This window comes from Eufriesea mexicana, unplaced genomic scaffold (assembly GCF_001483705.2).
Source record: "Eufriesea mexicana isolate 0111107269 unplaced genomic scaffold, ASM148370v2 scaffold36125, whole genome shotgun sequence".
Lineage (NCBI taxonomy): Eukaryota > Metazoa > Arthropoda > Insecta > Hymenoptera > Apidae > Eufriesea > Eufriesea mexicana.
The window spans coordinates 3,616-18,504 of record NW_016942496.1 but is presented as its reverse complement, the minus strand read 5'-3'; the positions used below and the strand labels follow the sequence as shown (position 1 = coordinate 18,504).

At 49.9% G+C, this 14,889-nt stretch overlaps 1 protein-coding gene across 1 annotated transcript; it reads right to left on the bottom strand.

Annotated features, from left to right (window-relative positions):
• Nucleotides 1-2,214: 2,214 nt before the first annotated feature.
• On the bottom strand, nt 2,215-2,559 carry LOC108554559 (uncharacterized; the record flags this gene model as incomplete). The annotated part of the gene is made up of 1 exon (XM_017909869.1): nt 2,215-2,559. A coding segment is annotated over one exon (345 nt), but the record flags the coding sequence as incomplete, so codon positions are not given.
• Nucleotides 2,560-14,889: the final 12,330 nt, after the last annotated feature.

The following is a 14,889-nucleotide window of genomic DNA, read 5'->3' as shown; positions in this document are numbered from 1 at the left end:
GCCCATGCGCTCGAGACGGGTCGATTATAGGCACACACAGCACGCATACCACCGCAAGGCAACACACACATACCCTGCGGACGCCGCGCGACTGGACCACGGTCCATCGATCAGACGGGCCCGCACTCGCCAGCCCGTGGTCACCCTGACCTAGGTTACAACGGGAGAGAGAAGCGTTCTTCCCATCTGAAGGTAAAAGGTCTTTCGCGATGGCGGAGGTCTAACGCGTTAACACATGCGGCAGATCGCGCGGCGCCTAATAGCGCCGCGCTCGCAGCCTCCGCCACTCTGCGCGCGAGAAGCACGCGCTACGCTCGCGTGCTCTCTCCGCGGCCTCCTGCTGTAACATATCTGCCTCACAGAAGGAGGCCACCGCACGCCACGCACCTAAGCTCCCCGTCATCTTCGCCGCGACGACGGACAGTGAAAGGTCCAGAAACACCACGCAGCAAAGTACCCGACGCTCGCGAGCCCACGCCGGGCATTCCTCCAGCGTGTGCTGCGCCGTGTCCCGCCCTTCCCCGGAGTGATAACAGCGCGTCTCACGTTCCCGCCCGATACGACGTAGGTAATCCCCGAAGCACCCGTGCCCGGTTAGCACCTGTGTCAGGCGGAAAGTGTTCCGGCTGCCGCTGCGCCCATATGCATCCAACACGGGGATCACTGCCTCTATCGGCCGGTGACGCCGGCTGCTCGGATTCCTCAGCCGAGCTCGCCAGGCGGTCATCACGGACTGTCGGAACCTTCGCCTCAACGAAATGGCCTCTTCTTCAGGAGCACCGTCGCCGCCAGCGTGTAGGAGTCTGTAGATACGGGCCTCCCCACGGCTTGCAGTTCGAACGGCGGAACAACCGCCAGGACCATCACCGCCCCGTGGGATATATTGCGATAGCCCCGCACGACCCTGATTGCCATCCTGCCAGCGACTCGACGGAGAAGCGCCAGACAGCGCGGAATAGCGACCAGGTCTTTCGCCCAGATCGGCGCCCTGTATGGCGCCACCCAGCGAACGACTCCAGTGTAGCGGCGGCGCACCCTCCCGTCTGGCCCACAGGTTTGGTAGCAGGCGACACAGCGCCCCCACCATACATTCCAGGCGTGGTTCGAGCGCAAGAAGATGCTCGTGGAACTTCCAGTGGCCATCGAGGACGAGACCGAGATTTTTCTTACGGTCCCGTACCACGACCACGACGTTCCCCACGCGCATCAGGGACTTGGGCGGCTTCCCGTGGTGCCGATGGCAAAACCACATTGTTTCGGTCTCGAGCTTGCCCACCTCGTATGCCTTCGGAATGTCCGACGGCTTCCCTGTTGTCGGGATCAGCACGATACTCGCTCACTTCCAACATGCCGCGGAGCGACCGGACCTGAAGCAGCTGTCGAGAAGCCGCCGCACACGGTCGCCCCACGCCTCCAGAGGCAGTGCAAAGACTCGTCCTCGGATGCCGTCCGGCCGGGGGACGGTGCTCCACGCCACATCCTAACGATCGCAAGGCCCGACTACTCGCGCGAGACCCCCAGTTCCTCGGGACATCCGATCAGTTTCGATCGCACTAGTTGCACCCCTCCGCCGCCGCCGCCGGGAAGAGGGCGTCGATCACCGGCCGCAGGAGCTCGTGGTCCACACGCTCGGTCACGGCGGGAACCCATGCCCATAGGTTCCACATTAGTAACTTATAGGGGCGTCCCGGCTTATCGCTTCCGGGCGTCGCGAGGATCTCGTCCCATTGCCGAGATTTGGCTCTGCGAATCTCCCTACGGATATCGCCCACCTTTGACCGGTACTCGCGATAGAGGAGCGCTATCTCCTCGGCGGACACCGCGCGTCGTTGACGTCGCGCCCGGGTGCACTAGCGCCCGGTCAGCACCCAGAGCTCCCAGAGCTTAGCAATTTCTGTCGACCACCAGTACGCTTCACCCCTCGAACGTGGCTCCCTCACCCGCGGCATGGCGTCGTCGCACGCGCGCGTCACCGCCTCCGTTAGCCGCTCCGCACCTGACCCCGAGGTGATTGCTGAGCGTTTCCTCCTCCACCGCCACCCTCCAGACGGTGACCAGCCGCACAGCTACCGGCGATGCGAATTACAAGTAAACGACAGACGTGCCGTTCCACTGGACGCACGTGCTTACGGAAACCCGGTTGAGCAACCCGGGATCCAATCCCGCGGCCAAATCTTCCAGGGCTTCGCCCCGAGTGTCTGCTCGCGGAGAACCTCACGCCACGTAGTGGGCTTTGAAGTCCCCCAGGACCGGAACAGGACGAGCCATTTGTTCACTAAGGAAACCTCCGGGCTCGTCCAAGTACCACTCGCACGATGAGAGACCGCGGCTTGGGGAGACGTAGCACACCACCACGACCACGTCGGTTGAGGAGATCACCACGAAACCAACACAGCTCTGAAGCAGCGATGGTGCGTGTGTACGCAGCAGTACCCTGGCGATGATCGCCACGGAGCAGCCCCGATCACCGAACCACCAGTCCTGATCGAGAATACGGTACGGCTCTGCAGTAACAGCCAGCCCGACAACAAGCTTAACGAGCGTCTGCAGGATCACGTCCTGCGACCCCCACGAATGTGACCTAACTTAATCTAATCTAACATAACCTAACATACCCTAACCTAACCTAACCTAACTTTACCTAGCCAAATCTAACCTAACCTAACCTAACCTAACCAAGCCCAACTTAACCTAACCTAACCAAACGTAGCATAACTCAGCCTAACATACCGAGAGCACTATTGCCCGCATCCCGAGCGCCAGGCAGAGCGTATTAGAGGAGAGTAGAGCGCAGAGGTCCATAGAATGGCAGTGTATTGCACGAAAACCAAAGGTATCCAGACATAGCCCAAATAAACCTAACCTAAATAAAAGTAACCTCATACAAACCAGCGCGCCGCGTCAACTATTTCTGGCATACCCAAACCAAAGCTGGGAATATTAGTTCGCAGTAGAGCATAGAAACCCACCGAATAGCAGTGTATAGCATAAAAGTCAAAGCTCTCCTCTCCTAACCTAGCAAACGTAAAATAAGCGGACGTAAGGAAGCACTATCTGAAGAACGGCGAACGCTATTTCTGGCCTCTTGAGAGCCAGGCAGAGTACGCTTGAGCAATGTAGAGCGCAGAAATCCAACGAAAATCAAAGTATGGCCGAAAAGTCAAAGCTATCCTCTCATAACCTAGCCAAACGTAGCATGAATGAACACAACATAACTCACATAGCCTGCCGAGAACAATACTGCTGACACCCCCATATCCTGGTACAATATACCTGAGCACAGAAGACCGCAGAAATCCACCGAATATCAGTATACAGCACAAAAGACAAAGCCGTCCTAACCAAACTTAACCCAACTTAAGCGCAACCTAACACAACCTACCGTGCCGAGACCACAATTGCTGGCCCACAGAGCCAAGCAGAACATACTAGAGCGCAGTAGATAGCAGAAACTCAACGTATAGCAGTGTACAGCACAAAAGTCGAAACTAGCATATCCTAACCCAAAAAACCTAACATAAGCTTACGTAACCTAGCACAACCTAACGCGCCTGGGCCACAGTTTCTGGAATTCGCAGAGCAAAGCAGCCGATATTAGATCACGGTAGTACGCAGAAATCCACCGAATAGCAGTGTACATCAAAAATCTAAGAGATATCCTAACCTAACGTGACAAAACCTAACGTAGTCGTACGTAACAAATCCCAGCCTAACATGCCCAGCCCACAATTGCTGACCTGCACTCCGCGAAGCAGGGCATAATAGAGGAAAGCAGATCGCAGAGGTCCATAGAATGGCAGTTTAAAGCACTATAGTCATTGCTATGCTTACCTAACCCAAACAAACCTAACGTAGCCATGCGTAGCAAAGCACAACCTATCGCGCCGCGGCCACTATTTCAAGCATTCCCAGATCAAAGCAGGAAGTTTTAGATAGCATCAGACCGTAGAAATCCGCCGGAAAGCAGTGTGTAGCACGAAAGTCAAGGCTACCCTCTCCTAACCTAATAAAACATGACATAACCAAACGTTGCCTATCACAACGTAACGTGCCGAGACCACCATTACCGTGGTCTCCCCAGCGCCAAGCGGAGCATATTAGAGCACAGCAGAGAGCAGAAGTCCTCCGAGCAGCGGTGTATAGCACAAAAGTCAATGTTATCCTAGCCTAAGGTTTCCGAACATAACATAACCAACCGCACCCTAACAGAAGCTAACGTGCACAGACCATTATTACTGGGATCCCCAGGGCAAAGCAAGACGTATTGGAGCACGGTAGAGAGCAGGAAGACACCAAAGAGCAATGTATACCACATAATTCAAAGATATCCTTACCTAAGGAGACCTAACATAACCTAACAAAACGTAGAATTCATAAACCTAAAGCGCCGAGACCTCTATTGCTGGCCTCCCCAGAGCCAAGCAGAACGTACAAGAGCACAGTGGAGCGCAGAAATCACCAGTATATCGGCGTAGAGCAGAAAATACAGAGCTACCCTGTTCTAAGCTATCCAATCGTAACATCACCAAACGTAGCCTAATCTATCGCGCCATGACCATCATTGCTGGCCTTCCCAAAGTGTGGCGGAGTATCCTAGAGCCAAGGAGAGCGCAGAAATCTGCCGAATAGCAGCGTATAGCACAAGAGTCTAAGCTTTCCCCCCCTAACCAAACCAAACGTGGCATAACCAAACGCAACCTGACTCATACATACGTGCCGAGACCGATAATGCTGGCCTCACCATAGCCAAGCAGAATGTGTTAGAGCAAAGTGGAGCGCAGAAATCCACCGAATAGCTATGTGTAGCACAAAAGTGAAATCCATCCTGGTCAAATATAGCCCAAACGAAACTAACCAAGCGTTACATACCACAAACATATGTGCCGCGACCACAATTGCTGTTCTCCGCAGAGACCAGCCGAAGCAAGTCGAGCAATGCAGATCGCAGGTATCAAACGAATGGCAGTGTATAGCACAAAAGTAAAAGCCATCCTAACCAAACTTAACCGAACCTTACCTAACCAAGCTTAACTTGGCACAGCCATACGTTGCACGACCGCAGTTGCTGGCATCCCCAGAGACATGGGGATGCTAGTAGAGCAATGCAGATCGCAGATATCGACCGAATAGCAGTGTATAGCACAAAAGTCACAACTGCCACAACCAAACCTAACCTAACCTCGCCAGGCCAAACGTAACATAACTCAACCTAGTGTGCCGAGACCTCTATTGCTGTCCTCCCCAGAGCCAGGCAGAGCATGCTTGAGCATACCGCAGCGCAGAAATACACCGGATATCTGTGCATAGCACAAGAGTAAAAGCTGCCCTGGCCAAACTTAGCCCAAACAAACCTATCCGAACGCAACCTATCTCATCATAACGTGCAGTGACCGCCATTTCTAACCTTCCGAACGCCAAGCAGAACACACTGGGACGCTGTAGAGCGTTTATATCCACCGAAATGCAGTGCATAACACTATAGACAAAGCTACTACCTCCTATCCTACCCAATCATAACATTACCAAACGCAACAGAACACAAACTGCTGTGCCGTGCCAGGATTGCAGGCCTCGACAGAGCCAAGCAGAACATATTAGTGTGTAATAGAACTCAGATCCATAGAATCGCAGTGCGCAACTGAGAAGCCTAAGCTACCGAAGCCTAACCCAAACCAACAGAGCCAAGCCTATCATAGCATAGCTCTACCTAACGTGCCGCGACCACTACTGCTGCACTCGCCAGGGACAAGCTGGATATAGTAGAGCATAGTAGAGCGTAGAAGCCCACCGAGCATCAATTTATACCGCGCAAGTCGAATCTATACTAGCCTAACCCAAACTAACATAACGCAGCCATACTTAGCCTCACTAAGCCTATCGGTCCGAGACCACTATTACTGGCTTCACCATCGTCGTGCAGTGTACAGTAGGGCAACGTATGGCGTAGCAATCAACCGAGTAGCTGTTTACAGCACAAAAGCCGAAACCACCATATCCTAACATATCCAAACGTAATATAACCATACGCCTCCTAAATTAACTTAACGAGCCGGGACCACTTTTACTGGCCTACCCAGAGACAAGTAGAATATACTGGAGCACAGTAGAGCGCAGAAGGCCGCCAAACAGCAGTGTACAGCTCAAAAGTCAAGGAAAGCCTAACCAAACCTGCCCCAACATAACCAAACGAAACGCAGACTGACCAAAACTAACGTGCCGAGTCCACCAATGCTTGCCTCCATAGAGATAAGAGGACGCTAGTAGAGCAATGCAGATCGCAGACATCGACCGAATAGCAGTATGTAGCACAAAAGTCACAGCTACCCTAACCAAACCACGCCAAACCTAGCGAAGCAAAACGTAACTTAACACAACCAAACGTGCCGAGACCACTATTGCTGGCCTTCCTAGAGACAAGCAGAACATATTAGAGCACAGTCGAGCGGAGAAATCAACCGCACAGCAGTGTATAGCACGAAAGTCAAAGCTATCCTATCCTAACCGGTCGAAAGGTAACGAAACCAAACGTAGCACATCACAACATAGCGTGCCTAGACCATAGTTGCTGACATTCCTAGAGCCAAGCAGAATGCACAAGAGCACAGTAGAGCGCACAACTCCACCGAATATCGGGTTATAGCAAAGAAGTCAATACTTTCCTGTCCTAGGGCAACCGAACGAAACATAGCCTTCCGTAATGTATCTCAACCTTACGTGCCGAGACCACTATTGCTGGCTAACACAGAACAGAGAAAATTATAGCGGAGCACAGTAGAGACAGAAATTCACCGAATAGCAGTGTGTGCCGCGAAAGACAAAGCTATCTATGCCTAACCCATACCAGCATAACTCAACCAAACGTAGCCTATCTCAACCTAACGTGCCGATACCATCACTGCTGGCATCCCTAGAGAAAGTCAGGGCCAATTCGAGCACAGTAGTTTGCCGAAATTCTCCGAATAGCCGTGCATAGCACAAAAGTGAAAGCTATCCGTGCCAAACATAGCCCAACCTAACCTAACCGAACGTAACATATCCCATCATAACGTGCAGAGACCACTATTGCTGGCATTCCCAGTGCCAAACTGGACACATTAGAGCACTGTAGCGCACTGAAGTCGACCGAATAGCGTTGTGTAGCACACCAGTCAAAGCTATCCACTCCTAGCCTGACCAAACGTTGCATAACCAAACGTAACGTAGCCCAGCATGGGGTGCCACAGCCACTATTGCTGTCCTCAGGAAAGCCGAGCACTGTATGGCGGACCATTGTAGGAAGCTGAATTCGACCAAATGGCATTGTACAGCACATAAGTCAAGGCTATCCCAACCAAACATAACCAAACGTATCCTAACCCAACGTAATATAATTTAACCTAACGTGACGCGACCAATGTTCCTGGCATCCCCAGGCACAAGCGGAGTGTGGTAGCACATAATGAAGCGCAGATGCCCATAGAATATCGGTGTGTAACACAAGTCAAAGCTATTCTAACCTAACGCAGCGTACACTATCCCAGCCAAACGTATCCCATCTCACCCTAACGTCCCGCGATCGCTATTGCTGACCACACGAAGGCCAAGCAGATTATGGTAGAGCGATCTAGAACGCCGAAATCGACGAAATACATTCTAGAGCGCAAAAGTCAATGCTACCCCAACAAAATCTGACCAAACCTAGCCTAACCAAACTGAGCATTACGCAACCCAACTTGCCACGGCCGCTTTTCCAGGCGACAACAGACACAAGCAGATTGTGATAGCGCTCAGCAGGGCGCAGAGTTCCATAGAATGTCAGTGTGTAGCACAACAGTCGAAGTTAACCTATACAAACCTAACCAAACGTAACACAAGAAAACGTAACCTAACTCAACATAAATCGCCGCGGCCGCAATTGCTGACCTCCACTGAGCAAAGCAGATATTACTAGACCTAGGTAAAGCACAGGAATCCACCGAATAGCAGTGTATTGCACGAAGGTCATAGTTATCCTGGAATAACATAACCGAACGTAGCATAACCGAACGTAACCTAACAAAACCTGACGCGCCTAGACCTCTGTTGCGGACCCCCAAAGCGCATAGCAGAACATGTTAGAGGACAGCAGAGCACAGAAGTCAGTCGAACAGCAGTGCACACCACAAAAGTTAAAGCCATAATTTCTCAACAAAACAAACCGTAATATAGCCAAATGTAAAATAACTCAAAACAACGTGCCGCGGACTCTACTGTTGGCCTCCCCACAGTCGGGCAGAGTGTAGTAGAGCACAGTAAGGGGCAGAATTCCACAGAATATCAGTTTACAATACGAAAGTCAAAGCTATCCAGACCGAACCCAAACTAGCGTAACCTAACCAATCGTAGCCTAACCCGAACTAACATGCAGAGACAACTATCGCAGGCATCCCCATAGCCAAGCAGAGCATACTAGAGCACAGCAGAGCGCAGAAATCAACCGAATATCAGCGCATTGCACAAAAGTCAAAGCTATAATCTCCTAACCTGGCCAAACGTGACATGACCAGACGTAACATAGCCCAACGTGTGGCGCCACGACTGTCATTGCAGGCCTCACGCGAGGCAAGGAAAGCAGTATGTAGCACAATAAACGAAGGTACACTATCCTAACTTAAACAATCGTAACACTACCAAATGCAATCAAACTCAACCAAAGGAACTGCCACCATTACTGCAGGACTACCCAGCGCCAACCAGAGCATATTGGAGAACAGTAGAGCGTAGAAATCCACACAGTAGCAGTGTACAGCACAAAAGTCAAAGTTATCCTATCCTAACCTAACCAAACGTAACATAAGCGGACGTAAGGTAAACCAACCTGACGTGTCACGAACGGCATTGCTGGCCTCACGAGAGCTAGGCAGAGCATAGCAGAGCAATGTACAACGCTGAAATGGTCCGAATGGTGATGTATTGCTCAGTAGTCAAAGCCACCATGTCCAAACCTAACCGAACGTAACATAACTCAACCTAACGTGCTGGGAGCAATTTTGCCGGCGTCTACAGAGTCTAGCAGATTTTCATAACGCACAGAAGGGCGCAGGAGTCCATAGAATAGCAGTGTGGAGCACAAAATTCAAAGATACCCCTGCCTAGCGTGACGTAACCTAACCGAGCCAAACGTAATATAGCTCAACCTAACGTGCGGCGGCAACCTGCTGGCCTACCGAGAGTCGAGTAGAGTATAGTAGAGAAACGCTTGGTGCAGAAATCCACAGAATTGTCGTGTATAGTACAAAAATTAGAGCCATCCTAACCGAACTTAGCAAAACCTAACCTAGCCAAACGTAACCTAGCTAAACCAAACGAGTAACGATCACTGTTGCTGGCCTCCACACAGTCAACCAGATGCTTGTAGAGCAACGCACAGCGCAGGTATCGACAGAAGGGCTGTGTATACCACAAAGGTCAAAGCCATCCTAACCAAACTTAACCTTACCTAGCTTTACCAAGCGTAATATCACTCAAACAAACCTGCCACGACAGCTATCACTGGCTTCCACGGAGACAAGCAGATGCAAGTAGAGCAATGCAGGGCACAGATATCGACCGTATTGCAGTGCATAGCACGAGGATCGAAGCTATACTAACCAAACCTATCCGAACCTAGCCATGCCATGCGTAACCAGACTCAAACTTGCGTGCAGAGACCATCACTGCTAGCCACCCAAGACCTAAGCCGAGAATGCTTGAGCACAGTAGAGCGCAGAAACTCAACGTAAAGCAGTGTATAGCACAAAAGTCAAAGCTATCCGTTCCTAACCTAACCAAACTTAACGTAACGAAGCGTAGCATGACTCTTCCTATCGTGCCGAGACCTCAATTGCTGCCCTCCTCAGAAACAAGGAGATCACGTTAGATGAGAGTAGAGCGCAGAAGTCCATAGAATCGCAGGGCACAACACAAAAGCCGAAGCTGCACTATCCTAACATAGCCAAAAGTAACACAACCGAACATGGCTTAACTAAACCAAACGCGCCGAGAAAACCATTCCTTGCCACACCAGAGCGAAGCTGAATATACTGGAGCACAGTAAAGCGCAGTAATCCACTGCATTGCAGTGTGTAGCACAAAAGTCTAAGATATCGTAACCTATCCTGGCCTAACTTAACAAACCCAAGCGTAAACTAACTAAACATGACGTGCCGAGAATTACATTGCTGTCATCCACAGAGAACAGCAGGGCATATTAGAGCAACGGTGAGCGCCGATATCGGCCAAAGAGCGGTGAATAGCATAAAAGTCGAAGCTACCCTATAATAACCTAACCCAACGTAACGAAACCGAGCGTAATACATCTCAAGCAAAGTGCCGAGACCACAGTTTCTGGCCTCCCCAGAGCCAAGCAGAACACACTGGAGCACAGCTGAGCGCAGAATTCAACAGAACAACTGTCTATACCATGAAAGTCAAAGCAATCCATACCTAACCAAAGGGAAAATATCCTATCCAAACGTAGCCAGGCTCAACCTAACATGCCGAGACCGCTATTGCTGCTCTCCCCAGAGTGGGGCAGAGTACAGTGGTGCAATGTAGAGTGCTGAAATCCACCTAATTGCTGTGTGTATCCCAAAAGTCGAAGCTGCCTTGTCCTAACCTAGCCAAACGCAAAAAGACCAAACGCAACACATCTCAGACTAACGTGCCGAGGCTTATACTTCTGGCATCCACATAGCCAAGCAGAATATGCCATAGCACATCAGAGCTCAGAGATCCACCGAATAGCATATTATAGCACAAAGGTCAAAGCCATCCTGACCAAGCATGACCATTCGTAGCCTAGCTAAATCAAACGTGTAACGGCCGCCATTGATGGACTCCCCAGAGTCAAGCAGATGATAGTGGAGCAATGCAGAGCGCTGATATCGACCGAGTAGCAGTGTATAGCACAAAAGTGATACCTACCCTGACCTAACATAACCTAACCTAACCTATCCAAACGTAACCTAACATAACCTAGCCTGCCGAGGCCATTGCTGGCCTTCCCAGAGCCAGGGAAACATACTAGGACAGAGCAGAGCGCAGAAATATACAGAACAACAGTTTATACAACGAAAGTCGAAGCTATCCAAGCTTAACCCAAATTAACATACCCTATCCGAACGTAGCATAACTCAACGTGACGCACCGAGAAGACTATTACTGGCCACCCCACAGACGAACAGAGAATACTAGAGCGATGTAAGGGGAGATATCCAGCGATGTGCGGTGTATAGCACATAGATCAAAGCTAACATGCCTTAACATAACCAATCGTGACACTGCAAAACGTATCCAAAAAAACCCTTCGTGCCACGGCCACTACTCCTGGCCTCCCCAGATACAAGCAGAGTGTAGTAGAGCACAGGAGGGTGCAAAGTACCCAAATAGAAACGTAAATCACAAAGGTCAAAGATATCAGGGCCAAACCGATCCAAACCTAACCTAACCAAACATTGAATAACTGAACCTAACGAGCCGAGACTCCTTCTGATGGCCTCCCGAGAGCTAGGCATGACTTATCAGAGCACAGTAGGGCGCAGAAATTCAACGAATAGCAGTGCATAGCACGAAAGTCAAGGACATCCTAGCCAAACCTGACCTAACATAATCTAACCAACCGTTAACTAACTCAATCTGTCGTGCGACGACCGCCATTGATGGCCTGCCCAGAGTCGAATAGATTATGGTAGAAGAACGAGGAGGGCGGAAATCCACCGAATGGCAGTGTATAGCACAAAAGCCGATGCTATACCGTCCAAACACAGCCAATCCTAATCAAGCGAAACGTAATCCGGCTCAACGTTACGTGCCGCGACCGCCATAGCTGGCCTGCCCATGGCCGTTCAGAGCGTATTAGAGGAGAGTAGGGCGCAGACATCCATAGAATAGCAGTGTAAAGCAGAAAAGTCAAGGATATCCAAACATTACCCATGTTAACGGAAACTAACCAAACGAAACCCAAATATATCTAACATGCCTCGGCCACTACTTAAAGCAGAGCAAAGCAATGCAGAGCATACTAGAGCACAGCACAGAGGAGAAATCCACCGAAACCAGTATGTAGCACAAAAATCAAAGGAGCACTATCCTAACATAACAAATCATAACAATACTAAACGCAACGAAACTGAACCGAACGTGCACCCAACACCATTGCTGGCCTCCCCAGAGCCAAGCAGAGAATATTAGAGGAGAGAAGGGCGAAGTGGTCCATGGAATGACAGTGTATAGCACGAAAGTCAAAAATAACCTAACCGAACCCGAATAAACCTGACCGAACCAAACGTAACCTAACACGACATGAGGCGCCGCGTCCACTATTTCCGGTATTCCCTGATCATAGCAGGGAACATCAGATCGCAGTAGTGGGCAGAAATCCACCGAATGGCAGAGTACATCACAAAAGTCAAGGTTATCCTATCCGAACATAACCAAACATAACATAAGCGGTCGTAACGTATCACAACTTGACGTGGCAAGACCGCTATTGCTGGCCTCACGTGAGCAAAGCACAGTATACTATAGCAATGCAGAACGCTGAAATCGTCCGGATAGCAGTGCATTGCACAAAGTAAAGGCTACCCTAACCAATCATAGCCCATTGTAACGTAGCCAAACGTGACAAAACGCAACCTGACTTGCCGAGGGTACTACTCCTGGCGCCCACAAAGGCAAGCGGTGTGCGATAGCGCACAGAAGAGAGCACAACTGCATAGAATAGCAGTGAGTAGCGCAAAAGTCAATACCATTCCATCCTAATCGTAACATAAGCGGTCGTAACGTATCACAACTTGACGTGGCAAGACCGCTATTGCTGGCCTCACGTGAGCAAAGCACAGTATACTATAGCAATGCAGAACGCTGAAATCCACCGAATATCAGTGTATAGCGCTAAAGTCAAAGTAATCATATAAAAATATAGCCAAACGTATCATAGACAAATGCAACATAACTGAGACTAACTCACCGAGACCTATACTGCTTGCATCCACATAGCCAAGAGAATATGCTAGAGCACAGCAGAGCGCAGAAATTCGCCGGAAAGCAGTGTATAGCACAAAAGTCGAAGCCACGCTAACCAAACATAACCAAACCTAACCTAACAAGGCGTAACTTATCCCAAACTAACCTGCCACGACCGATATTGCTAGTCTCTCCAGAGACAGGCAGATGCTAGTAGAGCAATACTGTGCACAGGAATAGAACGAAGAGCAGTCTATAGCACAAGGGAAAGGCTGTACTGACCAAACCTATCCGAACCTAGACAAGCCATGCGTATACTATCTCAACCTTGCGAGCCGAAGCCACCACTTCTGGCCTCCCCAGGGCCAAGCAAAAAATACCAGAGCACACTAAAGTGCTGAAATTCAACGTACAGCATTGTATACCGTAAAGGTCAAAGCCATCATAATCAAACCTAACCCAAACTATCCTAACCAGGCGTAACCTACCACAACTAATCGTGCCACGGACACTATTGCTGGCCACCTCAGAATCGAGTAGAGTATAATAGAGCAATGTAGAGCGCAGGAATCCAACGAATAGCAATTTATGGCAAAAAGTCAAAGTTACGTTATCCTAACTTAACCAAGCGTAACATAGCCGAACGTGACCCCACTCCACCTAACCGCCCTACGCCACTATTGCTGACATCCACAGAGTCAAGCGGAAAGGACTAGATCACAGTAGAGCAAAGAAATCCGCGTCGTTGCAGCGTAAAGCAGAAAAGTGAAAGAAACCCATACAAACGTAACCTAGCCAAACGTAGCCTAACTCAAACAGACGTGCCGAGAACGCTGTTACTGGGCTCTTTGGAGTCGAGCAGAGTGGAGTAGAGCAATGTAGAGCGTAGATATCCAACGAAAAGCGGAGTATATCGCAAAAGTCAAAGATGCTCGGCTGCTAAGCAGAGTATAGCAGAGCAATGTAGAACACTGAAGAGGCCCGAATGGCAGCCTATAGCACAAAAGTCTAGGATATCCTGACCAAACCTAGCCAAACCAAGCCTAACCAGACGCAACTTAACTCAACCTAACGTGCCGAGAGCATTGTTCCTTGCGTCCACAGAGAAAAGCAGAGTATGATACCGCACAAAAGACCGCAGGAGACCATAAAATAACAGTGTGTACCACAATGTTTACAGCTAACCTAACCTAAAGCAACGTATCCTGGACATACGAAACGTAACCTAACACAACCTAACGTGTGGCGACCACTACTGCTGGCCTCCCCGGAGCCAAGCAGAAAATACTAGAGAACAGTAGGGCTCAGGAATGCACCGAAAAACTGACTATACCACGAAAATCGAAGCTATGCATTGCTGGTAGAGCAACGTACAGCGCAGGCTTACACCGAATAGTCGTGTATAGCACAAAAGTCAAAGCTTCCCTTTTCTAACCTATCTTAACGTAACATAGCCGAACGCAACGTAACCCAGACTAACGTGCCGAGACCAATACTGCTGGCCTCCCCGGAGCCAAGCAGAAAATACTAGAGAACAGTAGGGCTCAGGAATGCACCGAAAAACTGACTATACCACGAAAATCGAAGCTATGCATACCTAACCCAAACCAACTTAGCCTACCGAACGTGGCCTAACTCAACCTGACGCACCGAGACAACTATTCCAGGCATCCACAGCGTCGAACAGAGAGTAGTAGAGCACAGTGCAGCGTAGAAATACATCAAATAGCAATGTATACCGCTATAGTCAGAGATACTCTAACCTAAACAAACATAGACTAACTTAAACAAACGTGCCGAGATCTCCACTGCTGGCCTCCCCAGAGCAAAGCAGATTAGCGTGTAGCAGAGTAGATGGCAGGAATCCACCGAATAACAGTGTACAGCGCAAAAGTTATAACTATCCCCTCCTATCCTGACCAAACG